The 25,110-nt window shown below is 43.2% G+C and overlaps 1 protein-coding gene across 1 annotated transcript; it reads right to left on the bottom strand.

Annotated features, from left to right (window-relative positions):
- Positions 1-10,098: 10,098 nt before the first annotated feature.
- Positions 10,099-23,114, bottom strand: SEC61A1 (SEC61 translocon subunit alpha 1). Its single transcript, XM_023935341.2, has 13 exons — positions 22,782-23,114; positions 22,156-22,485; positions 20,851-20,918; positions 20,163-20,228; positions 19,996-20,074; positions 19,070-19,201; positions 17,580-17,689; positions 17,248-17,401; positions 16,239-16,399; positions 15,389-15,586; positions 14,887-15,078; positions 13,215-13,291; positions 10,099-12,432 (listed from the first exon to the last, which is right to left on the bottom strand). The coding sequence occupies exons 2-13, from the start codon at positions 22,280-22,282 to the stop codon at positions 12,246-12,248; spliced, it is 1,551 nt and encodes a 516-aa protein (XP_023791109.2). The 5' UTR covers positions 22,283-22,485; positions 22,782-23,114; the 3' UTR covers positions 10,099-12,245.
- Positions 23,115-25,110: the final 1,996 nt, after the last annotated feature.

Here is a 25,110-nt window from a genome sequence, read left to right as displayed (position 1 = left end):
TTCCAAACTGGAAGGTCAGGCTGATCAGCAGACACCAGTGAGAGGGGGAGCTGGCAGAGTAGATGTAACTTCCAGTGACCTCACACAGATAAACTCGCCTGTTCATTTGTAGGATCCCATTTGCCCATCACATGGGACAGAACCTCTGGCCTGGCCATGGGACTTGAGTTTATTGCCTGTTGAGACACCCAGCAGAAGACAGAACGGACTGAAGGAAAGGGCTGATAAACAAGGAGCAGACACTACAAGGGAGGATGGCAAACCTGAGAGATATAAGGAAGAAAATGGAAAATAGAATTCCCTGAAACAGGAGAAGAAAGTTTGAGGAAGAAGAAAGAAAATCTAGAGAATGAGGAAAGCAAAAGAAAAAGGCAGAAATATACTAAGAAAGGTAAGATAAAGCACAACCAGAAGGGAGGAAAAAACCCTCTGTATATAAGATGCAATCAGAGAAAGCAAGAGGAGAAGCACAAGGGAGATGGGGTGTTTGAAAGAAGGTTGTGCATCACAAGACAAGGGGAAGAGAAAGGAAGAGTGGAAAGGTGAAATGGAGAAAGCAAGAAAAAGAGGAACCACCTGGAAATGCAGCAGGCTCTCTGGCAACCATCTTCCCAGGAAGCTAATGCCAGTAAACAAATAGAGGGGGGGGAAAAAGAAGTGTTGAGTAGAGAAGCAAATCCACCAAAACCCTAAGCAGAGGTATTACTTCAAGTTATGAATCAAACAATCTATTCCATTTGTATTAGAGACACCTTCTCAGCCACATGCTTTCCAATTCTGTGTGCATGGGGAACCTCAAATCCTGGACCCCTTTTGTCATACTGCCCTAAACACTCGGTTCCCCTCAATTACCTCACCAGCCAAAAGCTGTCACAGTTCACTCCCACCAAAGCTTCTCTCCACACCTCTGCGGCACCGGGCCCGTGGGTTGGGGACATGGGGCTGTGGCTCCCCAGCCCGGGTACAATGTCCCCCTTGCCCGAGAGCTCCCTGATGTCCCCGGGCCACAGATGGGTGGCGGCTCCGCTCCCGGCCCCGCGGATGCGAGCGGGGGTGACAGAGGGGACGGGAGGGAGCAGCCAGGACCTCGCTCCGTCCTGCGGGGAAGCCTTTGTGGGGAGCACGGGACGAGTTCTGCATGCGGGTGGAGTTAATGACTTCCACACTTCAGCTCTTCTCATCAGCCGCTCCGGCCGTGGGCACCTGCGGAGGGACCCGGGGACACAGGGGCTGCTGTCCCCGCTCCTGCCCTTGTGGACAGCGGCCGGGGCTGCAGCCGGGCTCGGCATCGCCCCAGGCCTGCAGCTCCTGCCCCACACACCCCCGGCCCTCCCCAACCCCCCAGGCCTGCAGCTCCTGCCCCACACACACCCGGCCCTCCCAAACCCCCCAGGCCTGCAGCTCCTGCCCCACACACACCCGGCCCTCCCAAACCCCCCAGGCCTGCAGCTCCTGCCCCACACACACCCGGCCCTCCCAAACCCCCCCAGCACTGCAGCTCCTGCCCCACACACACCCGGCCCTCCCCAACCCCCCCAGGCCTGCAGCTCCTGCCCCACACACACCCGGCCTTCCCAAACGCCCCAGGGCTGCAGCTCCTGCCCCACACACACCCGGCCCTCCCAAACCCCCCAGGCCTGCAGCTCCTGCCCCACACACACCCGGCCCTCCCAAACCCCCCATGGCTGCAGCTCCTGCCGGCCCTGCCCCACACACACCCGGCCCTCCCAAACCCCCCCAGGGCTGCAGCTCCTGCCCCACACACACCCAGCCTTCCCCAAACCCCCCAGGGCTGCAGCTCCTGCCCCACACACACCCGGCCTTCCCCAACCCCCCAGGGCTGCAGCTCCTGCCTCACACACACCCGGCCTTCCCCAACCCCCCAGGGCTGCAGCTCCTGCCCCACACACACCCAGCCTTCCCCAAACCCCCCAGGGCTGCAGCTCCTGCCCCACACACACCCGGCCTCCCCAACCCCCCCAGGGCTGCAGCTCCTGCCCCACACACACCCGGCCCTCCCAAACCCCCCCAGGCCTGCAGCTCCTGCCCCACACACACCCGGCCCTCCCAAACCCCCCCAGCACTGCAGCTCCTGCCCCACACACACCCGGCCCTCCCAAACCCCCCCAGGGCTGCAGCTCCTGCCCCACACACACCCGGCCTTCCCAAACCCCCCCAGGGCTGCCGGCCCTGCCCCACACACACCCGGCCTTCCCAAACGCCCCAGGCCTGCAGCTCCTGCCCCACACACACCCGGCCCTCCCAAACCCCCCCAGCAGCCCGGGCACGGCTGCTGCACCGCCCCGAGCCCCGGGATCCGGGCAGGGGACCCAGACACCCACCCCGCCTCTCACAGCAGCCAACACGAGGAGCCAGAACACAGCTGAGAAAAACACTTTCCAAATGAATTCCAAAGATTAGGAACACGTGCTAATGTATAAGCATACATTAATTTTTGAAGTGATAATGTTACTTCTGTACTCCAATGCTTGAAAAGAAAGCCTCCTATAAAATGAATAAATACTTCGAGTTGTTACATGTTAAAACAGGTAACTAAAACTCCTGGTTTTTATTGGCCAACTTTACTGTCAGTTCTTGATATTGTACTCTCTTAACTACATTTAAAAGAATCTATATTGAAATCTCACATAATTTTTTCCCCCAGCTCGTTCTTCAAAACAGAAGTTTTTATGTATCTGCATTATTATGTCTGGAAGTAAGTTCCCCTTCAGAGCCATGAGATATAACCTTTTCTATATACACATTATTATTTTGATTACACATTATTATATTGATGCCTTTTATTTTCAATATGTTATTCTACTATTTTAGGAATAAAAGTATATAATTTCCCTGTCAGTGCAAGAGTCTTTGCATGAGATGCAATTTAATTTCTAATGTGGCCTGTATTTTGACCATAACACAGTAAAAGAAATAACAAGTATTCCAGAAACATGAAAATTTTCCGTGTGTTATCTAATTGCACCACACACTATTTTTCATTAGACAAGCAGACAAAGTTTAGCTCAAACAATAACTACAGGAAATATTTCACTTTTCCTAAGAAACCCAGGGGTGTTCCTCCCACCATGAGATTTTCTCCACTCAATAGTTGACTTTATTTTTAAAAAAAAATGTATAAAATTCAGAACTTTTTCTTTGATAATCTCTCTGCTCTGTGAGGCTTGAATGTCATGAGCATTCAAACCTGGCAGACAGTTCCTTACTAAACCAGACCATGGGAGCAAGAGCATCATGAGCTTTGAGCCTGGCTCAGAGCCTGTCACACATAGCTCTGTATTCTCACAGTGATTCTCGTGTGCCTGTAGGGAGAAGGGCAAAGGGATCTGAGGTGCCCTCACGCCTTTTCCCTCGCAGGAGCACAACTCTGTGCCAGCCTGGTGCAGAGCAGCGGCTCAGCAGCCTCACTGCCACTGCAGCCCAGCTGTCTCATGAGGCAGACAGAGATGGATGGCCAGGACTGCCTGATCAATAGACCTTTTGTCCAAGCCTTTATCACAAACAATAGGAGCTGCAACAATCCAAAATATATTTAGGTAAATACTGGGAACTAGCAAACCAAATGCTGCCACAGAAGCCAAAACCAATTCACCAGCACCACCTTTGCTGGGTCCCAAATGGGGACTGTCAGGATTCTCAGCCCTGCTTCAGCCTGTCTTTTATTATCCCCAATGCTCCCCAGTTCTGGGAGCTGCACATGCTTTTCCAGAGCAGTGACCGCAGGAATGATGTGTTCACACTCAGTATTAATGTAAAGAACTATTGCAGCAGCTTTATTGAATGGCTCCAGCCCCTCTGGACATCTGTATTGTACAACTTGGATACAGGTGATAGGCACCTAAGATTACAGAAACTGATAACTATATATTCCTAAAGGGTCCTGTCCCTCTGGATAGATTTTTTCAGAGGATGAATTTGCTTTGTCCAATCCAAAAGGCAGGATCTTGCCAGGACTACCCACACATATCATCACTTGGCTTCAGAAAAACCAGTCACCTTCCCTCACACAGAATCAGGGCAGGCAACCCCACCCAACCAGTGCTAGGGCAGCAGGAAAGCACTCATCAAACGGCATTTACAGACCAACAGAACACACACATAGGAACAAATGAGAAAATAAAAAAATTACATCCAGGAACTGCTAAGCCTTTTAGACAGAAATAGAGCAAATTATTTTTACATTGTCAAGTGCTCTTGCAATTGTTGTAAGACAAAACCAAATTGTGTGAAGCTCATCTCACACCCTTCGAAAGGTCAGGTTGGACAAGGTCACAAAGCTCCTGTGCCCCATCTGATCTGGCAGCTCGTGTGCCTGCCAGCAGACAGATGTGGGTGCACAGGGGAAAAAGGCCATGTCTGACCTCTGCTGCCCACCTCTCTGGGCATTCATCCTGCTCCTCAAACCCCTTGGCTCTTCTAGCCTCTGACAGAGGTATTTGGCAAGAGCCACATCACACTCCTGCCAGAGGATTTACAAGAGAAAGGCAAAGCTGCACTTTATTGCTGCAGTAATGGCTCTGCACGGTAGTGGAACAAAACAGCATCTATTCAGATGACAGAGGAACGTGGGGGAAAAGAGTGCTCCCCAACGTGCTTACATTTGCAGCAGCACATTATTATCAGAAATGTGATGTTTGGACAGTCTAAAGGTCACTTCCACAGAAGGACTGAAGCTCTGACATGAGAAATACCTGTTCTATGCAAGAACCTCCCAGCACAGATCCACCTGTGGAACACAAGGAAATAAAATGGAGGATTTTGCTCAGGTCTTTCAAGCTGTGGGCTGGAGCCTTGGCTAAATAAAGATCACTTTTCCTAATGATTAGAGGGCGCAGTTCCCTGAGCTGAAGCAATGTAACAGCCTGCAGGAAACTTCATTATGTCTCCAATAATACCTTCTAGAATCCCAATAATATCAATCTGTCACCTCTGTTTAGGTAAAAGATCTAGATTTAAGTTGATTTTATAGCTATTATGTTTAACAACCAAAACCATAGAGAAATGGCTTTGTCTTCTCTTACAGTGAAGTGTTAAACTTGATGAATTGCCAGCACTCAAAGCTCTGATCATCATTTAATGGATTATGCATAAAGGAAACACTCTCTGGAGAAGTAGAAATATTCTGCAAGGGTGAAATAATATCAGGACCGTGATGTATCAGCAATTCTGCATGAACAAAGGAAAACATGACCATGATGGCACATGGACCACTCACTTCTCTGACCCCCATTCTCCTGCAGGTATGAGCTCACTGCTCACACACTGATTTTGGGATTAAGGACAGAATTAAGGGTATTATTTCATTAATTAACTGCTGATAGTTATGTTTTAAAGACAGCTACTTTATATACATATATGTATGTAGTTTGGATCTGCATTTCAGTCACTATAGAGTTAACACTTCTTCTGGCACTTTAAAAAGAAACAACACTGGTGGAAGAGGCAACTAAAGAGGTGGCAGACATCATTTGAGCCAGGACTCTTGTAATGATCAGCTGTAGGATTGAGGACAGTCCTACACCTCTCCTGCTCTGCAACATTTTTATTTTTTTTTAGTTTAAAGTGGAAAGGTTTTTTTTCAGAGTGTACCATTTTTGGAACCAAAAAACCCCATCATATTGTAATTACAGACAGTACCCACAAAAATGAGAGCTCACATGAAAAACAAACAACTGCAACACAAGTAACAGATGAGAACCCACTTCATAAAAATGCTTTTAGTCTATTTGCTCTGCAACTAGAACCCTTCTCTTTCCACATGTGATACCCTTGTCACCATTCCAGTTTAATGGATCCTGCAAGCTTCCAGGTATCCTCTACAAAAAGGTGGATACCTTTGTTTAAACCTAAATAAAAATGACTTTGATGTACCTCAGTTGCAGAAAGTAGTGTCAGACTCCCTGGCTTGTGGTACTGTGTTCCATCACTAAATTAGCTAAGTCTTATCCCAAATGTTGGCTTGTTTCCGCCAGCCTGCACTGCTTAAGAAATGGGAAGCACTGAGATAAGAGACAGCTCTTTTCTACCTACTTGAGGAAATTAATATGTCCCCCCCAATAAATCTCTCCTCCTTTCAAGAGTCACTCAAAGCACAGGGGATAGGTTAAAAAATGCTCTTCTAATAAGTTAAAAATCAACAGTCTAAGCTTTATCCTCAAACATCCAAGATAAAAGTGCTTAGGAAAGGAATTATTTTAACAAACACACTTTCCTATCTTACAAGTTTCTACATCTGCAGAACACAAAGAAAACTTTGGACAGTGCAAAGGAAACATGAGGTCAGTGTGGGATACCAAGGTTAAACAAATCATTGATTTCTATAGCACACAGGTATTCTGGGCTTGTCTGGCAGGGGAGATCCAGCAAGCAGCTGCCCCTCTGCATTTTGATCACCATCCACAGCCACACAAGGCACTCATAATTTGTTGTCAGCAGTCTTCAGAATCCCAAAGCTCAAGAGCATTTGCAGATACACTGATTTTAGGTATAGGCACATCATGTCACAATATCCCAGCTTCATGAGGGTACATCCCCTCTCTGCCTTGGCTCCTGCACTGTGTCTTCCCACAGTTCCTTCATGGCCTCTCACCACACACCCACCAGTTACTTTCTGCAGCTGAGCTCTGTAATCCCAAATCCTTGTGTAACTGACCACATTTGGGTCACAGGGAGCTCTTGCTTTACCTGCATTTGGCATAGTTCTGCAGCCCTAGGGAATCCAGCAGCAGCAACAACAATTTCATGTTCTTGCACTGCCAAAAGATAAAAGCTATTTAAACAAAAATAAAAATCACACTTATATAGCAAAGTTAATCAGGCAGAATGTTCTGCTCACTGTTCCCTGTTCCTGTATGTCTGGAGCTGCATTTTTCTTTCATAAATCTTCACACCACAGGTATAAAGAGACACATTAGAGCTGTAAGAGCATCAGAGAGCTTCAGACACACTGAAGATTAAAGTGGATAATACTCGACTGAGATTTCAGATAGTTAATATTCCCCAGCAGTGCTCACACCATTTTTGGAACCATCCACTTCAGCCTTAATATCTAAGAAGGGGAATCTGGGATTTTTTATATGTGCCATGTATCCTGATTTTCTTCAAAGCAATATAAAAATATCTGAAACAGCTTCTTAAAAATACGCATCTTCACTGTTCTATTTATTCCCTCTGTTTTAAGCTCCCAGGTATTTCTATTTCTGAGAAATTGGCTCAGTCTTCTTGTTCTTCAGCAAGAAATATCTCAGAGCCAGCATGCCATCTCTGACCTTGAGAGCCCCCTGTGCGATGACAAAGTGTATCATGTCTGTGCTCCTCCAGTCTCCAGCCCCTGTGACACAGCTGCCAAAGGAGGTGCCAATTGTCAGGGTATTTCCTTTCTGCCAAGCGCTGCCAGCTTGGCTGGAACCACGCTGGCAACGGCCAGAGGATTGCTAGAACCTGGCCCACAGAAGAGTTTCAATTTTAGCAGATCCATTCAGGAGCATATTATAAACCAGCAGCTTAAAGTCTAACTGACTAATTAGGTCCCCAGCTTAGAATATTGATTTTGAAGCATTTTTAAATGCTTCTTTTCTCGTCTTCTTTCCAATCCCTTAGACTGGCTCAGTCTAGGCTTAAGTGGCAGAAGATGGGAACTGCCCCTTGGCACCCAGCATGCTTGAAATATATTAGAAAACATCATAAACATTAGAAATGCTCGAAAAGATTCTTTTCAGCGATCCATCTTAAAACAACCCCAATCCCGGCCGCGGCCGCAGGAAGCACAAATAAATATTGGCACACTCTGCTCCGAACTTTTTACATTGTACGATGCCCATCGGCAGGGTAGCGAAGGAAAAGGAAGGATGTGTGCATCGGGAAGAGATTTGATCCGCCTTTCCCTGATCCCGACTGCCGTGTTTGACTCGCAGGGTAACATTGCCACCCGGCGGGCAGAGCTCCCGGGCCGGCCTCGGAGTTCTGGGAGGCTCGGCGGGGCTGAGGAGACCTTCGGAGCCTTTTGGAGCCGTTCTGAACCGTTCGGAGCCTTTTGGAGCCATTCGGAGCCGTTCGGAGCCTTTTGGAGCCATTCGGAGCCTTTTGGAGCCATTCGGAGCCTTTTGGAGCCGTTCGGAGCCGCTGGCCCAGCAGCTGCTCGCTCTCCGCCCTGGCTCAGCCCCACCTTCAGGGGCAGGAGGCCGCCGAAGGCTGGGGGGCCACGGCAGAAGCCTGGAGAGAAGCGGCGGGGAAAGGGAGGTGCAGGACAGGCAAGGCGCAGACCGGGTACAGCAGGGATGTCACCAGGGTCCCTCCCTGCCCAGAGCCCCTTCTCCAGTGAGCAGCAAGCCTGCAGCCCGCACGGAGCTGCAGGAAGGCAGCCGGGCTGTGGCAAGGGCTGGAGCAGGCACTCAGCACCCGGCAGCACCTCGGGAGCAACCCTGGGATCCGGGGACCACCTAAAGCTTGTTATTCCTTGTTATTCCTCGCAAGAGAGAGCACTTAGGAAAAGCATTTCCTGGGCTGTTCGGCTTCCTCCTTTACCACAAGCTGGCTGAGAAGCCTGTTCCACAAATCAGTCTGTTTCACAGTATGGGACAGGGTTATCCCCAGAAAAAGTCAAGGGAGAACAGTCATGAAACGTTTAGAGTAAAGCAATAACCTTCATAGCTGCAGCCTAAAGGAATTTATTTTTAAATATAAAAACCCAACAACAAAATGTTTGAGAAATTAGGGAAAAAAAGTCCATTTGTTTGCCATCTCAAAATTGTTGCAGACAGGTAAAAGATGTTATAAAAGAAAGGCCTTATGAAATCAGGCCTTGCTCTGCTGAATTGCCAAGCTGGCCTGTCACTTCTAAGTGCAGTTAGCCAGGTTCCCATGTGAAACAACCTTGGGAATGAGAATTCATTTGCATCACAACCTATTCTTGGGGAAAAAAACAAATCTGCACCTGCATAAACAATAGATCTGTCCCCTGAGACTCAGTGAAGAAAATATGTATACATATCTAGAAAAAGATTTGATAGACATGTACAGTAGCCTTTCTCAACCAATGAATTGAGTTTCACTGTATTGCTGACCAGTTAAATTCAACACGGTGCCTTCTGATAATCCTATAAAATATTATCTATGCAATAAAGATTTGGCTTTTCCTGCATGAAACTGAGTCCCAGCTGATTTATTACAACACAAAATGTCATGGAAATAGGCCCTAGGAATAAGTGAACTAGAATAAACCATATTATTTTTAAGGCTTCATGAATAATGACAAAAGGGACAAAAATCAAGTACCCAGCACTTAAATCTAAGGAAACTTTCACATGAAACCTGCAGTGCAGAAGAAAAGGAGATGAAAAGAATTTTGCACAAAACACCCTCAGCAGAAAGATGTCAGATGTTGCTCTGGTGTTGCTTCTCATCCAGCTTTCTTGCACATAACTCATCACAGATATGGGGACCTCAGTTATTTCTGTGATCATGTGTGATGACATAATATTCCCATAGCAACCACAGTCATCAGTGCAAGTTTCCTGGTGAAAAATAAAACAGCAAGGGAGAATTCAGGCTGCAGTTTAGAGTGACTTCAAGCATAACCAAAACTGTGGCTGAACTTCCTGGATCCAGGATCCAGTATTTTAAGTAAATTTTCTTTCAAGTACTGGGATATTGTTGTTCAGGAGGAAGGCAAAATTTTTCCTTACTCTAAGTTTAAAAACTCGAAGGACAAAACAATATTGGGAATATCATCAGCTTTGAGTTTTGTTATCTCAATTATCACACTACAAAAAGACTGGCACTGTATCTCCCATGGAAAGTTTTCGTTATACTGATGCATCATTACCCCACTCACCCTCTATTTACTTGTGCAGCACCTTTAGAATTGCAACTCAGAAAAGCTCAAAGGAATGGTCAAGGTTCAGTTATTTTGGCAACCCGCTACTGAGAGGCCTGGGAGTACCTACAAATTGCCTTTATTTCACACTGACACTCTGATCAGGTGTTTTGAGGGTACCACTTTCTCAGTCTCATAGGTAGGTAACCTTATTCTACAAGTGTTAGAATTGTAACAGCATCCAAGCACCAAAAGCCAAGCACTAGCTCCAAAGATGTATTTTATTTTATTATAAAGCAGATTTTTTAGGCATTATTTCTTTTTGTGAACATCCACTGTGTGGCCAGCAAGTCCTGCTTTGAGGACACAGCTGTTTGATAACAAAGATTTACCACTAGACCATAATAATACAGATGCACAGAACAAGTGCTGCTTAGACACTGAAGAGCAATTGGTCTAAACTGCAACCAGTTCAAACAGATATGACCAAAAATACAAGTACAGCTCCAGCCCAGCCAGAGCAGCATGCACAGAAGTGGAGTCTTTCATATCAAAACAAAGTTAGTATTGGGCTTCCAGGAAAAACAACCAAAAGAAAAATAAAATCCCCAAAGCAGATTTGTATCAGAACCCTTTCCCTCTCCTTTTAATGCTACTTTGTAACTGTCCCCATTTCACATCACAGTTGTGCTGCGGTGCACTAGTACTTTATGAAAACCAGAAAAATGACTGAATGTACTGTGACATCATAGTGAATGGCTGACAGTGATCATTTCATGGATACTTCATCCCAATTCTTTCATTCCTTTTCCAATCGTGATCCTCACCCCAGGAATTTGACTTTCATTGATAGGTGCATCTCATTCCACATTGCAGATTTCCCACGTGTTTGGTACCTGAGCTCAGGGCAGTAACAAGGGTTTCTGGGTATCATCTGTGCTCCTTGGGTGTGTAACAGAGTCCCAACACTCCAGCAGGAACTGTGACTCACATACTTTCTGCCCAACATGCAAGAACACACAGAAGGCATGCTGATGCAGTGTAAAGAAAAGTTCCAGCATTACAACTCCTCGTTCTGGTTTCCATGTTGTCCAATACTGATTGAGGAAAAGTGTATTTACAAGACTCATACACAAATATTTGCATTTGGTCCTAGGCACCTGATCAGTACTGATAACCTAAATTAAAATGCAAAATTTTTATGCTGGTCCATTACAGCCTTAACTGTAAACTCTTCAATTTGAAGGTGTGATCTTCAAAAAAGGAACCCAAACACTTTTGTAAGAGTATTTTCCTATGTACCACTCAAATCCATGAGCTTATAGGATGGAAAAGCCTTCTACATAAGCCACTTAGTGGAGTTATCTGACAAGGGTCTCGTATCTAGATCTACAGAAACAGACAAGTAACATCCATTCTTTCCACTCTTTTGTGGTAATGAGACTCAAAATTCACTAGATATGAGTAATCAGATAACATCCTGATTGCTACGAGACCAGAATTCATTATCAGGGAGAGAAACTTCACTCTAGCTAAGAGCACAAGCAGATTTGCATCTAAGCAGCCATAACACTCATTCCTTCCAGCCAGCATCAGAACTAGAAGTGCAGCCACTAATGGCAATAAAGACTAATCACAAGGCTTTACAAAGTCTAACCAAGTTTCAAAGTAGCAACTCTTAGGCACAGGTTCTGGCAGAATCTGGATTTACCTGAGTTTTCTGCTTGCAGAGGAGAGGTGGTGGGAAGGGACACATTCCTTTCTTACATAGAAACATGAAAACAGTCTCAAGCCAATACTCAACATCTGACAAGGTCTAGTGTAGTAATTACAAGACAAAACATCTGGAATTAGAGATACCATTTAGTAAAAAGAAACAACTGCCTTTCAAATCTGCCACACTGAAAAAAACCCCTGAACACATGAAACACCGTTTGTGCTTACAACCGTAATTATGGAACTTCAGATAGATGATAGAGAGGTTTTTCTCACCATTACTGCAAAGGAGCTGCAAAAACAAGTTAAATGGAAAAAAAAATCCCTTCCGAATATTCATTTAACAAACATTAATTAAAACCTGTAAAGGCTTCAGGTTTCTAAACGTAAAAGGGGCTCAAAAAAATTTCAGGAGTCATTGAACTAAATCCAAGTCAGAAAGCTGACTCTCCTAACACATAATTAAAAAACAATTTTCTTAAAAAATTTTTTTGCACATCTTCCTCATCAATTTATAAAATGCAAACAGTATGCTAGAAAAGTTTGAACATAAGGGAATGTGCTTTGGAAACATTATTAAAATATGTGTTTCTGTAGAATGACACTATCAAGTTTATGATACTTTTTTTTCCCCAGACTGGCTACACTTTGAGAATGTCCTTCCTCTCTTTCCTGGGTCCATGAGAAGCTAGGTTTAGAAAAGAAGAGCTCCCATACTGCCAACTTCACTCTGTTCCTTTACAAAAATTTCAAAGTACTGATAAATGATGGTGACAGCGAGCAGAATTCCAGTTCCAGAGCCAATTGCCCCAAGGAAGTCTGCCAGCACAGAGAGGGCACCGATACAGAGCCCACCAAAGGCAGCAGCTGTAGGGATGTACCTGTAAAATATGAAATGAGAACAGAAAAGGGGCCATTAGAGTTTGCTCAGGATAATAACAAAAAAGTCAATGGCAGAATGCTCTCTTCTCTTGTGGGTCTGCAATCAAAGGTAAGGAACATGCAATAGTGCCTATACACTGGGTTAAGGAAATAAAATGCTCAACCTGACTGGAGAAGAAAAAAATGCTGCACTAAGAGGAGAAGGTATTACAGTCTACCATGTAATTATTCACAAATATTAAACTTATGGCTACTGGCTCTTCAAATTGTGTGTAGATGACTGAAATCCAAAGGTACAATAACATTTCTGTAACACAAAGGGTACATAGGTCCTACCCTTAAACCTGAAAACCTGAACACATTCAACCCCACCTCTGCACCTAGGAGATTTAAGTAACTACTTGTTTTGGAAGTAAGGTCTGCATGAAAACAGTACTCAAGGCTAATAATACACAAAAAAATTACAGTAGGAAAATACTTCTGAGTCAGTTTGAAGTAGTAAAGTACACTGAAACTATTAGATACCCTGAGAAGAATGTGTGAATGAAAAAGTAGGAAAATAAAAGGTCCAGAATTTAAGGCAAATTCTTTAAATGCAAGGCAAAAATAAGCTGTACTGTACAAGTCTCGCATTAATGAGATAATGTTCTATGTCTCATGCATGCAACATCAAAGCTGAAATATCTGTGTTCTAGGATCTAGAAAATGGAAGTCAAAGCAAACTTTGCCATGTGTTTGCCCATAACACTTTGCATGAACAGCCAGTGAATGTGTAGCTCACCTGTTGAGTTCATGTACCATTGAAGTTTCTCTGTGGCCTCGCATTACCATTTGCTGTTCTTTCAACTGCTTGGCAACCTGCATTGAATCAAGAAATGGAGCAAGTAACTTTAGTGTCATTTACCAAGGCCATGGAATGTAGTACTGTGGGCAAACAGAAGCAAGACATTTCAGTAAATGATGGTGAGGTTGGGTGCTTTTTGTATTGTTTAAGGTTTTGGACTGTGTTTTACATTATTCATCTGAGTTAAAAATATCCAGTATTTTAACTTCAGATAAATTACAGTCACAGGCACTTTTCTACCTGTCAATTATACAAAGCTTTCTGGATAGTTCTAGTCCTACTGAGGAAAGGAAAATTTGGATATTGGTAGGCTCTCATACACCTAATTCAATCCATGTTTTGCCATCTACCCTTGTCCTGATGAGGGTTTCATAGATGTTGCAAAACCATTCCTTGAAGTGTTAATTCCATTTCACTTTCCTGCATTCAGTTGAGTCAACTATTTCTTTGTGGAGCTAGAAACTAGACTTAAGAATCCCTTCTTGGAACATTATTCTTAAACTGGATTTCTGCAGTTGCACAGGGTTACAGCAGAGCCCTGTAAACACTTTACTAACAACTGTGGGTAACAAACTCTAGCAGGGGAACATAAAGGTGCTCATCACTTACTCCATGCACTGAGAAAACACACCTTCTGATGAGTAAGCTGCCAGTTTTTGACAACACAGTGAACATTTAAGTAATGATTTATCAACTTTCATTTCTGACCTTTTTTGCATGAACTTAAAATAATTTTACTTAGAGTCAGGAAGAAGTACTAAAGTGTTAAAAACTGTCTGTTGGTTTACTCTGAAATAAAAACCTGATTGTACATGGCTGTGAGTGCTCCCCTGCATGCCTGAGAAACAGCAAGATGCAAGTCCAAAACAAGAGAGTGCTCACACTGTTACAGTAACTGTGCAATTACTTATTTGTTAAATAATGGATTAAAACCATTCCATATGGCTGCCAAACTTCACCTTCTACCCAAAACCACACAATACAAATATACCACAATGACAGCTATTTTCCATTTTGTTTTCCGACTCCAATTTCAGGATGATCTAGTTCCTAAATGTTAAATATCCTGTAGCAAATGGAATTTTTGAGAAGCTAGCCTCAGGTACATTAATGCACTGCACTATACTCTCCACTGTCAGTGCTCTCAAGTGAAAAATAACAAGCTCTAGTTAATTTTCCCACAAAGGTAGCTCAGAACTCTGTGCCAGGAATGGCTGGCTGAGCTTTACCTGCAAAAGTTTTTAAGTGGCAATTGCCCTGTACACAGTGCACCTGTCATGTGGCACTGAAAGAGTTTCTACCTCTCCTGTTACCTTTCCTGCTCTCACACTGATCACGTGTCTGTGTTCTAAATATCCTAATTCCAATGAAAGCAATTTAAGTTTTAATGGTATTTTGAAAAAGCAGTAAAGAAAACAGGAAAAAATGACCCCCATTCTGTCTTTCCCAATTAAGAAAAGACACAGTCCTTGTTTACATAAACAATGAATATTACCAACAGGATTACCAGCAGAACAGCTTTTCAGAAGAAAGTCAGTCTTATTCTTACAACAGCCCATCTGTTTTCATCATAGGAGCTTATAATGACAATTTGTCATTTTAAACTTACATCTTTGGCAGAGGAGCCAGAGACTTCAATCCATGTCTTAGAGAAGAAAGCACAGGAGCCCAACATAAATACAATATAAACAACTGCATGTACAGGGTCTTCCAGCACTGAAGAAAAGGACTCTGGAGGTGACAGGTAATAACAGAGTCCACCAACTGGATAAGCACGAGCAGGGCCTCCAGATGATGTGTCCTGGAAGAAGGAAGCAAGCAGTCAGTCACCAATCTTCTCACTACTTTTAGGCCATTAAGCCAAGTCTTAGAAAAGTTTGTATCACCTTTGTGTCACTCTGCATCATTACTACTGCAGCAGCACACACATTTACATTCATCACAGCAAGCCTCATATGCTATCATTAATTCAAAAAAATTACTGATTTAGGAGTTTCAGTGTGTATGACCATCTATCAAAGTGTGTCTTAATATTCAGAGACCATCTCTCCAACCCCACATTTCAGTGGTGCCCTTGTAGAGACGTATGCAAGATGAGAAGGAATACTCACAGACCAGGTGCCCAGCAGGCTGACCAGCAAGTTACCACTGAAGCGGGCAGAAAGCATCTGGGAGATGACATACAAGTTTGACACCAGGGCAGACTGGAGAATAATGGGAATGTTGGAAGTATAGAACAACTTGATAGGGTAGGTGTTGTACTGGCCTCGGTAGCGAGCAGATTTGATAGGAAGATCCACTCTGAAGCCCTGAAAAGTTTTCAGAAGAAAGTCTCCCATTACATCTGGACGTGAGCCCATACCAGAGATCATAAACTGCAAGTGCAAGGCCTTGACAGCAACAGAAGAAACCTGCAATCATTTTGTGCAATTACAAGTACTCTGCCTAGAGGGCTCTCCTCTCCATGAGAACCCTTCTGCAAAGGGTCTGCAAACCTGCATGGCTGTCTAAACACAACACCCACACAACACAAGAAGGGATGAAAGATTTAGACATCAGAGAAATCTGAAGTTTCAAGAAGACTGAACAAAGCATCCGGGAAAAGAAACATTAAAATTTCCTATATTCTTCAGCAACAAACAGTAAGAGACACACAGGCCTAAAATCTTCCAAGTATTCCTCAGTAAAAAGCAATAGCATTTGGGTTAGGCGTGTACACATGCATCTGGGGTATTTTTATTTGGTTTTTTTTGTTCCTTTTTTCAGAGACCAAAGTAAGTCTCAAGTCTTCTGTGTGACTACAATAAGTGTGGAAACTGATTAAGAGAAGGCAGCGTATAATGAACACCAAGAAGTTGCAGGTACGAAAATGAGCCTTGTGAATATATCATTTCTTGTAGAAGGAGGCAAATTTCAAACCTACTTCCATATCGTTTTACAACCCTCATTATTCCAACTGACCTGGAAGTAAATGACAATTGCAAAGACAAAGATGGTGGCAATCAGATTCATCAGGTTGGGAAGATTCTGACGGTAAAAGGCCTCACGAAGAGCTCGGACTTTGTCCGTGCGAGTAGCCAGAAGATGGAACAGAGCAATGATGGCTCCCTCAAATTCCATGCCTTGGAAAGGAAAAGAAAAAATTGAGCTGTTATTATCCCTAAGCTTCAGTGTTTTGTTCCATTAAGCATACTTCTGAACTACAGGATTCAGAAGGGGATTTCTCTGAGTCTTTTGCATCTTGAGCATATCTCAGGTGTTTATACTGTGACCCTTCGTATCAGCTATGTTATTTCCATGATTTTTTTTTTTTTAAAATCCCTTTGTAGTGGTCTAGAAATTAAATCATAAACCAGCATAGGATAACTTTATTGTCTCTAGAAACAATGACAAGAACCAAGTTCTTTCTTTACTCCTCCTGATCAAAAAAAAAGTAAACTTAGAGAGAAGCATCAGACTTTCTAGTGTCAGTTGTGGTTGAGACACAAGTTATTGTTCAGATTAAAGCAAATGGCATAACCTCACTTCTGTTTTCTACAATACAGCAGCAAACAGGATCATCTTCAGTGGAGTTTGGAGAATAAGGACTTTAAGGCAAAGTGTAAGAAAAGGCAAGAAGCAGAAAGAAACAGCTAATATTTGGTCAGTAGGTTAGGCAGCAACCATAATACAATGGCAGTCTACTACTGCTGACTTTTAATGAAGGCACTGTAAGAAAATAAGACATTCAAGTTCAGTAAATATATTGTGAGATACTACAAATTGAGAAAAAAATGTCTTTGTGCTTGCACTCTGCACAGCAGCACCTACTGCATTAGCAAGATTCACTGCACAGCCAAGATGGTAGCAACACCATTTGGCATTATGTTAACAGGGCAAAAAAAAAAAATTTTAAAAAAAAAGAAAAAAAAAAAAGATGTTCCCCTTTTGTACAAGCTATTGGTAAAGAAAAGAGACTGTGCCATATTACCTCGCCCAGTGTTCACTGTGGTGGGGCTGAATGCTTTCCACACAATGGTCTCACAAATATTGGTAGCAATGAAGAGGGAGATACCAGAACCAAGACCATATCCTTTCTGGAGTAGCTCATCCAAGAGCAGAACTATCAAACCAGCAACAAAAAGCTACAGAAAAAAAAAAATAAATACAGCATTAGCTCCATGTCTTTTTCATTTTGTTAAGAAAAGAAGAAGCAGGTACACTTGGGCCTTTTTTTCTGTGCATGAGGGACAGCCTGTCCATAAAGCTGATTTTTTTTTTATCTTTTCAGGGGAAAAACAAGCAGAGAAGACTAGAAATTACCTGGATTGTGATAAGCAAGCAGATGCCAGCACCCATCTCAGATGGGTCTCCATACATTCCAGTCATTACATACACAATCGACTGTCCAATGGTGATGATCATTCCAAACACTACAGGATAAAAAGAAAAAGTATGTATTTGTCCTGGATATTTATGTCAGCAGGTAATTAGAGAAATAGAAATAATTTCTTTGTAAAGAATCTTGGTTTCAGCTGAGATGGAATTAATTTTATTTGTAGTAGCTGGTAGAGTGCTGTGGTTTAGGTTTTCCATGAGAATAATGCTGATAACAGGCTGATGTGCTGCTGTTTTAGTCATTGCTCAGCAGGGCATACCCCAAGTCAAGGACTTCTCAGTGTCCCCTGCTCTGCCAGCCAGCAGGTTTACAAGAAGCTGGGAGGGAGCATGACCAGGACTTAGGATGACCCTAAGTGGCCACAGGGATATTCCATACCATGGAACATCAGGCTCAGCATAGCAGCTGGGGGGACTGGCCAGGATCACCGCTCAGGAACTGGCTGGGCATCCGCCAGCAGGTGGTGAGCACTGTATTGTGCATCACTTGTTTCTCTGAGGTTTTACTTCTCTCTCTCCTTTTTGTTACAGTTGTTGCTTTTGTTATATTGTACTTTGTATCAGTTATTGAACTGCTTTTTATCTCAGCCCATGAGTTTTATTTTTTCCAATTTTCCTCTCCTTCCCACAGGAGAGAGTGTGAGCAAGACTCCTGTGTGATACTTAGTTCCCAGATGGGGTTAAACCACAACATTTGGGAAGTTTAAGTCAGAGGACGTTTAAATTCAAGAGCAAGTTAACTTTGTTGTCAGAAATTCAGTACTGAAAATAGAACTTTCACACATTAATAATATTACAAACAGCTCAGAAACAAATGCACTTAAGAGCAAGTAGGTTTGATTACCAAAGGCTGTTTTAGATACTGAAAAACTCTGAGGGTGTTAAGATATTACTATAGAAATTTATGGTTTTTTCCAGTACACATATCAGTAAATAGTGTACAGCATCAAACAGCTACAAAACACACAATTTTTTCTGGAAGTCATCATCAACTGACCACAGAGACCCCTTATTGATGAGAAAGGCCCATGCCTGGAGCTGCAAGGTATAAACAGCTACAACCAACATCTTAATGACTATGAAATACTCAGATTAACAACACTGACCATCACAGTTCAAAAGTTGACTCTCCACAGTCTCTACACTGCTTCACTTATCTGGGGAGATTATAGCAGCAATGCCAATTGCACTGACACTTCTCCTTTCCACGCCTCTCAGAGGCTTAACAGCCAACAAGGCAGAGAGCTGTCAGTGAAAGACCAATGAAATACAGGTATCTGCAGCAGGACATGACACACATCATGACAGAAACCCTCTGGTCCAACTGCACCATTCGTCCCATGGTAAATTCACACCTTCCACTGTTAGGGCAAGCTACTCTAAACCAGCAGTGTTCAACATGAGCTGTTACTCACATTTCTGGGCTCCATTGAAAAGAGCTCTGTCCTTTGGGGTGTCACCAACCTCAATTATCTTAGCACCTGCCAAGAGCTGCATTATGAGTCCTGAAGTTACAATGGGTGAAATGCCCAGCTCCATCAATGTTCCTGCCAGACACAGGAAAAACAGGGAAGTTCAAAGTTAGTTTTTATCAACCTTTACATCACAACAGAGATCTAAAACTCCAAATCTCCATAAACATAGAAGTTATCAATGATTACAAGTTTTTTGGAAGTCAGTTTGATATGTAGTACTCCTCAGAACCTCAAAAATACTGTGTTCACTGAAAAAGACCTTTGCTGTCATGAATGGATTTACTCTGCACAAAACAAAGTATGATATAAACTGTTAGCTCGAATTATATAGAATGAGAAAGTGAATTGAGGAAACTGTCATCATTCTTAATTCATAGCTGCATTAGAAAACCTCCCCAGGAAACAGAAATTTATGTAAACTCATGAATTTTAACCTTCATACCTGCATTAGAAAGCCTCTACAAGAAACTGAAATTTATAAAAACTACTATGCATTTCAACCTGCTGTGTGACAGACTCAAAGATGTAACCCAAGAAACCACAGCACTCAGGAAATATGATTTTGAAACACAAATCACAAATCTTGGAGACTGCAACAGCAGCAATGCAGATAATTAGGAACTGTTTAAAAAAAAAAACCCTCAATTTTTGTACATATACCAGATTGCATACAGTAAACCATAATTTTGTCCAGAAAGTTGTGCCTTTCCCAATGCCACACTGGTTTATGACTTTAAATAATATAGAAAAATTGCTCTTCTCTCTCCACTTCAGTTTTTATATTCATTACAACGTAACAGAATCCAAGTCCAAAACCATTTTGACTCAAGCTAAAAAAATATGCCTTCCTGAAAGTCTGGCCATACCTCTGTTTGACGCCAAAATCACTCTCATCCAGTAGAAAGGATCTGCAGAGTCTGATGACATAATGCCAAACAAGGGAATCTGCATTTCCAACCAAGAGATTAAATTAGAGACCTCATACCATGCTTTAAACATTTCAGCTCTTCCTTGAAGAGGGAAGGAAACATACCTGGCAGCATACTAAGAAGATGAAGAGTGTGATAGCTGTCCATAGCACCTTTTCTTTAAACTGAATCTAAAGGGAATAAACAAAAAAAAAAAAGATAAAGCTGTCAAGATAACAAGACCTAGTCCATCAAGCCAATTTTCATACGGTACACTTGATTTTTTTGTGGAAGGACAAAGTGCAGAACACCCTAAAGAAAATAACGTACTGTTCATCCCTTTCATCCCACATAAGACCAAGGAAAGCTACAAAGCTTTATTCAAAATTTAATCCAAATAAACAAGCTTATGTCAATGCAAGGTAATACTAGTACTTCCACAGAAATGAGTCTTACATTTTCATGAGTAAGAGCTTATGATGAGAAAAAAAAACAGTAATAGGGAGCAGCTTATCTCAGCAAATAATCTTAGATTAAACCTTATGAAGCAAAGATTTTCAAGTTGCTGCTTTAACTTACTCTAGTTTACACTTCAGTCTGTACTGCCTTCAACATGTCACCATGCACTGCTTGACATAAATCTGCCCAAACACTTTCATATGAGATGCACTACACATGCAATCCACTGAAAGCAACTGTGCCTAAAACTGCCATTCTACCATCAAGGAAGAAACACCAAATCCCACAAATGCCAACTCTGAACATTTTATATCACACAAATTCAAACCTAGGAAGAAAATTTTATTAACCTACCTTCCGTTCTGGCTTTTGAATTTCAGGCAATATAACACAGAAGGGCTTGATCACTTCAAGAAATTTTACTGTATAGAAATAAGTTAAAAGACAAAGTGAACATACAGAGTCATCCAACACTGGAAAAAGCTCAAGCTGAATTGAATGTGGACATTAACTTTATATAATAAAAGTCCCAGTTCTGGGGAATTTTTTGTTGGTTGGTTGGAGGTGTGTTTTGTATTATTAAATTCTTATCTGTTCTAATTCACAGAGATTCAGCTAGCACATTGTAAGTACAGTATGGACTGGGAACAGTATTAAATGCAAGAGTTTTCCCATTTTACCGAGTAGCTGACAGCACCAAAAAACCTCTGTCATTGCTTTACATGACTTTGTCAATACCCCTGAACTTCTACTTCATGGTAGTTTCTCCCCAGCCTGATATTAGAGAAAAAAAGTGCCTTGGGTACTGTATATATATATATTACTTTTGAGCCATGCAGCTTAAGAATTCCTAAACATTTTTGGGCCATACAGCTTAATAGTTCCTACTCATGCAATTCAGAAGCATCAATTTAAGTTATAGAACATCTCATGCCATGAACCCCTCCTAGTCAAAAAGACACATCCTTACATCAGAAGTCTGGCTTTAAAATAAGCATGTAATAAAGAAGAGATTTCAAAGTCACAAGTTCTCCCATAAGCAGAGAGTTCTGAACTTGAAGAGTTAATTCTCAATCTGCTAAGACAAATCTAAGGCTGTACCCGTATTTTGGACTGATCTGAACTAAGAAGAGTACAACAGTGCAGAACTGAAATTACTGGTGCATTTCCACCTTTTCATGGCAGGCTGCAGCTTCAGCGGCAAGTTAGTAACGCTTTAAGACCAGCCCACAAAAGATATTTTCTTCATTTCAAACGATTATGTCTGAAAAGTTACATTGGACCGCGATACTCAATTTAACGCGAATCAAAGGTCTCTGCAGCATCTACAGTAAGACAGCAATCGACTAAGATGTTTTCCAAGCAGCTTTTTCTCGAGGTTCTGCAGATCCACACTGATCGGATCACTCCGGGATGCAGACACAGTGTGAAACTCTCTCTGACAATGTCCCTGGAAGGGTCATGTCCCAGGTGACATCCCGCCCCCGCCACCCCACACCGCGCCCGGCACCCCCAGCCTGGCGGGGCCGGGCGGAGCGCCCGGCACGGGGCACACGGCGCCGGCTCCTTCCCCGGGATGAGCTGCCGGCGCATTCCCGGCCAGAGGGGAGAAGCAAAGCCCAGCGGGAGCCGCTAAAGCGGGGGGTTCCCGGTACTCACTGCCCATGGCGGCGCCGGCCGAGCAGCAGCGAGCGGCGGCGCGCAGGGAGGGACACGTCAGGTTCCGAGCGAGGCCGCCCCCTTCCGCTTCCTGCCACGCGCCGCGTCCGCCGCCACCGCGGCGCATGCGCAGGGCCTTGACCGCACCGCCCTCCGCCTACAACTCCCATCGTGCTTTGCGGCCAGAGAGAGGGATATCCTCCAAGTCTTTGCGTGGCTTGCTGGGAATTGTAGTCCTGCATCTCCCGCCATCTTGGTGTGGTGTGAGGCTGGCTCTTGTGGCAGGTTCTGTCGAGGAACAGCGTGGTTTAGCTACCAGAAAGCGTAGCGCTGGTTTAAGAGATTCAACAGATAAATAAGACATAAATATACACTTAAAGTGTATGTACACATACATAAATAGACACTTAAAGTTCGTTTCCTGGTTATGTGTTTTTGTAGTGGGATTTTGTAGGCCTTGCTCTGCAATAAGAACCTACTTGCACCCGCCACACAGTATGTTTGTCAGACAGTATAAAGAGTGGCTTTGTCTCAATGCCTCAGCTGCCTTTGGCCATCTAAAAGTGACATGTGTAGGCAGTTCTCTACGGTCGATGGAGATACAAGTGGAGAAATACTCTGCTTACCTTAGTATCTGGAGAAATCACTCTGCTTATCTCACACAAGTTTTCAGATCAGATAAATCATCCCGCAGAGATATTTATCTCTATTGATTATAGAGGGAACTAAGGTGACAACTTCAGCCTAGATACTGTATTTTAGGTGTCTGATGTCAGCTCCAGGTGTCAGTGTCCCACAGTCCCTGCCTGCCGGAGGCTGTGTGTAACACACCCAGGTCCAGCATCCCGGGGTGATCCGATCAGTGTGAATCTGCAGCATCCCGAACCTCGAGAAAAATGTAATAAAATATGAAACATTGGTGAACGTGTGGAGCTTTGGGCTGCAGTGTCAAGGAAGTCATGGGACATCCACACGTCACTGTGTCACCCAGCAACACCAGCAAGGGAAACGCTCTCACAGTGGCCAATGGTTTGAGGTGTTTCTTTCCCAGAACCACTTGATGAATGTCCCGTGTGTTTTCCAGGCCTCTACAGGGGGAGTTATCAGCGGTCTGAAAGGGAAGGTAAACAGAAGTCAAGCGAATGAGTAAAGCATATAGAGGTGCTAATAGAAAGCAATTGAAGTCAGGGTATAAACTCTTATAAAATGTGTAATGGCTTCCACAAAATCTCCCTGATAATTACTGAGCACTTAGGTATGCTTTGTCTGATTATTTAATCCCTACTTTTCTGAGATTAATTTAAAAGGCCAGCCCTAATACCTGTGTAAATTTTTTTTCTTTTATTGTTGGACTATATATTTACCCTTCTCCAGGCTTCTGAAACAATGCATTTCATCTGTGAGTTATTGAAGACATCTGCCAATGGGTGTGAGAATATTTTAGTTCTTGTCCAGGATTGCTCATTTCAAAACGTCCAATTACTGGTTTTAATCCACTCATTTCTAATTAGAGATAAAGCAGCTGCTTTCCAACTGACATGCTGTCTTGCAGAATTGGTTCAATAAGATTAAGGTAAAATAGCAGTGTGGACTCTGTGCTGGTTTATCAGAGCTGATGAGTAGAAAAGGGAGAGCTAGCAGTGGTTCTGTGGAAGTCTGGTGTGACAGCTGCAGCCGGCCTGAGGCTGCCCAGATAAATTTGGCCATAACTGACCAGTCCCCAGGTGAGCAATGGTGGGATGGATTCGAATGCAAACAGGGAACCCCAACCAATCCCATTCAGCCCTGAATTCAGACACACCATGGGCCAGGGAGCTGGGCAGGGCTGAGACCCCGGCCAGTCAGGTGTGTGAGTGCGGGAAATTTGGAGCCCCTATAAAAAGGGACACCCAACAATGAACTCCAGCTGTTGTCACATGAAGTCGGTGTGCTCAGCCCTGTGCCTGTCTACAAACTGAGACCCCAACAGAACAGTCTAGATAGGGAAGCACAGCAGACATCACAGGATTGATGGTAGAAGCATGCAATGAGATGCCAGAATTTGGGGTCACACATGCGTTTTGTGCTGGTAAAGTTTGTCTGTGACATAAGAATAGAGAAAAATATTTAATAGTATTTAATAAGCTGTTATTTGCATGGCTCACCTGTTAGACTTCTTGTGTTCCTGCTTTTTGGGTTTTTTTTTAAAATTTTAGACAATAAGATAAGTTGGTTCTCTACTGTGTAGAAAATGTGTAATTACATAGAGTTGTCTACTTAGGGAAGATGAAAACTCATTAGATTTTGCATGCCTCTCTATTTTCTCCATTCTGGGCCTGAACAACTTCACATTTTGGGTGAAGAGGGTACAGTCGTACAAGTGCAATTTGCCACTGAAGTTCAGTTCTAGGTAGAAAAAATGGTTGCTGAAAGTAAGCTTTCCTTGGAACTTACAGTGAAAAAAGAAACTGTTATTCCAACTACAGTAAAAAAATACATGAAGAGGAGACAAGTTCAGCTCCTTTGTATAATCAGGTGTCACTCTGAAGAAGTGAAGAGCAAAAGAAACTGAAGATACAGTTCTTGGGGCATTATTACAGTAAAGCCATGTGAGACACTGAGTCAAATTTTGGCCTGTTATGACTCCCTGATCTTGACAGTTTATCCTGGGGAACTCTTTTGGCAGCCAGTTGCAGAGAGTGTGACATAAATGGAATTTTATACACTAGGGCTGATTTTTGCACTGTTTTGGAAGCACCTACTACTGCAAGAGAACTCAGTGTGTGGAGTGGTGCCAGCTGGTACAACTGGAATGATGATGATGATGAAGAGGAGGAGGATAGCATGTAATTAATAAACTGCTCTTTAGAGAACAGCAACATCTGAGAGGCAGACGTAGATTTAAAACAGCTTGTTCTTTTCATGTTTTGCTATTCTTCTTCCAACCAAATCAGTCTCTCTTATATAACCAGGCTA

This window comes from Cyanistes caeruleus, chromosome 11 (assembly GCF_971803275.1).
Source record: "Cyanistes caeruleus chromosome 11, bCyaCae1.hap1.1, whole genome shotgun sequence".
NCBI lineage: Eukaryota > Metazoa > Chordata > Aves > Passeriformes > Paridae > Cyanistes > Cyanistes caeruleus.
The sequence above is the reverse complement of the archived record's forward strand: the minus strand, read 5'-3'. Positions and strand labels throughout refer to the sequence as shown.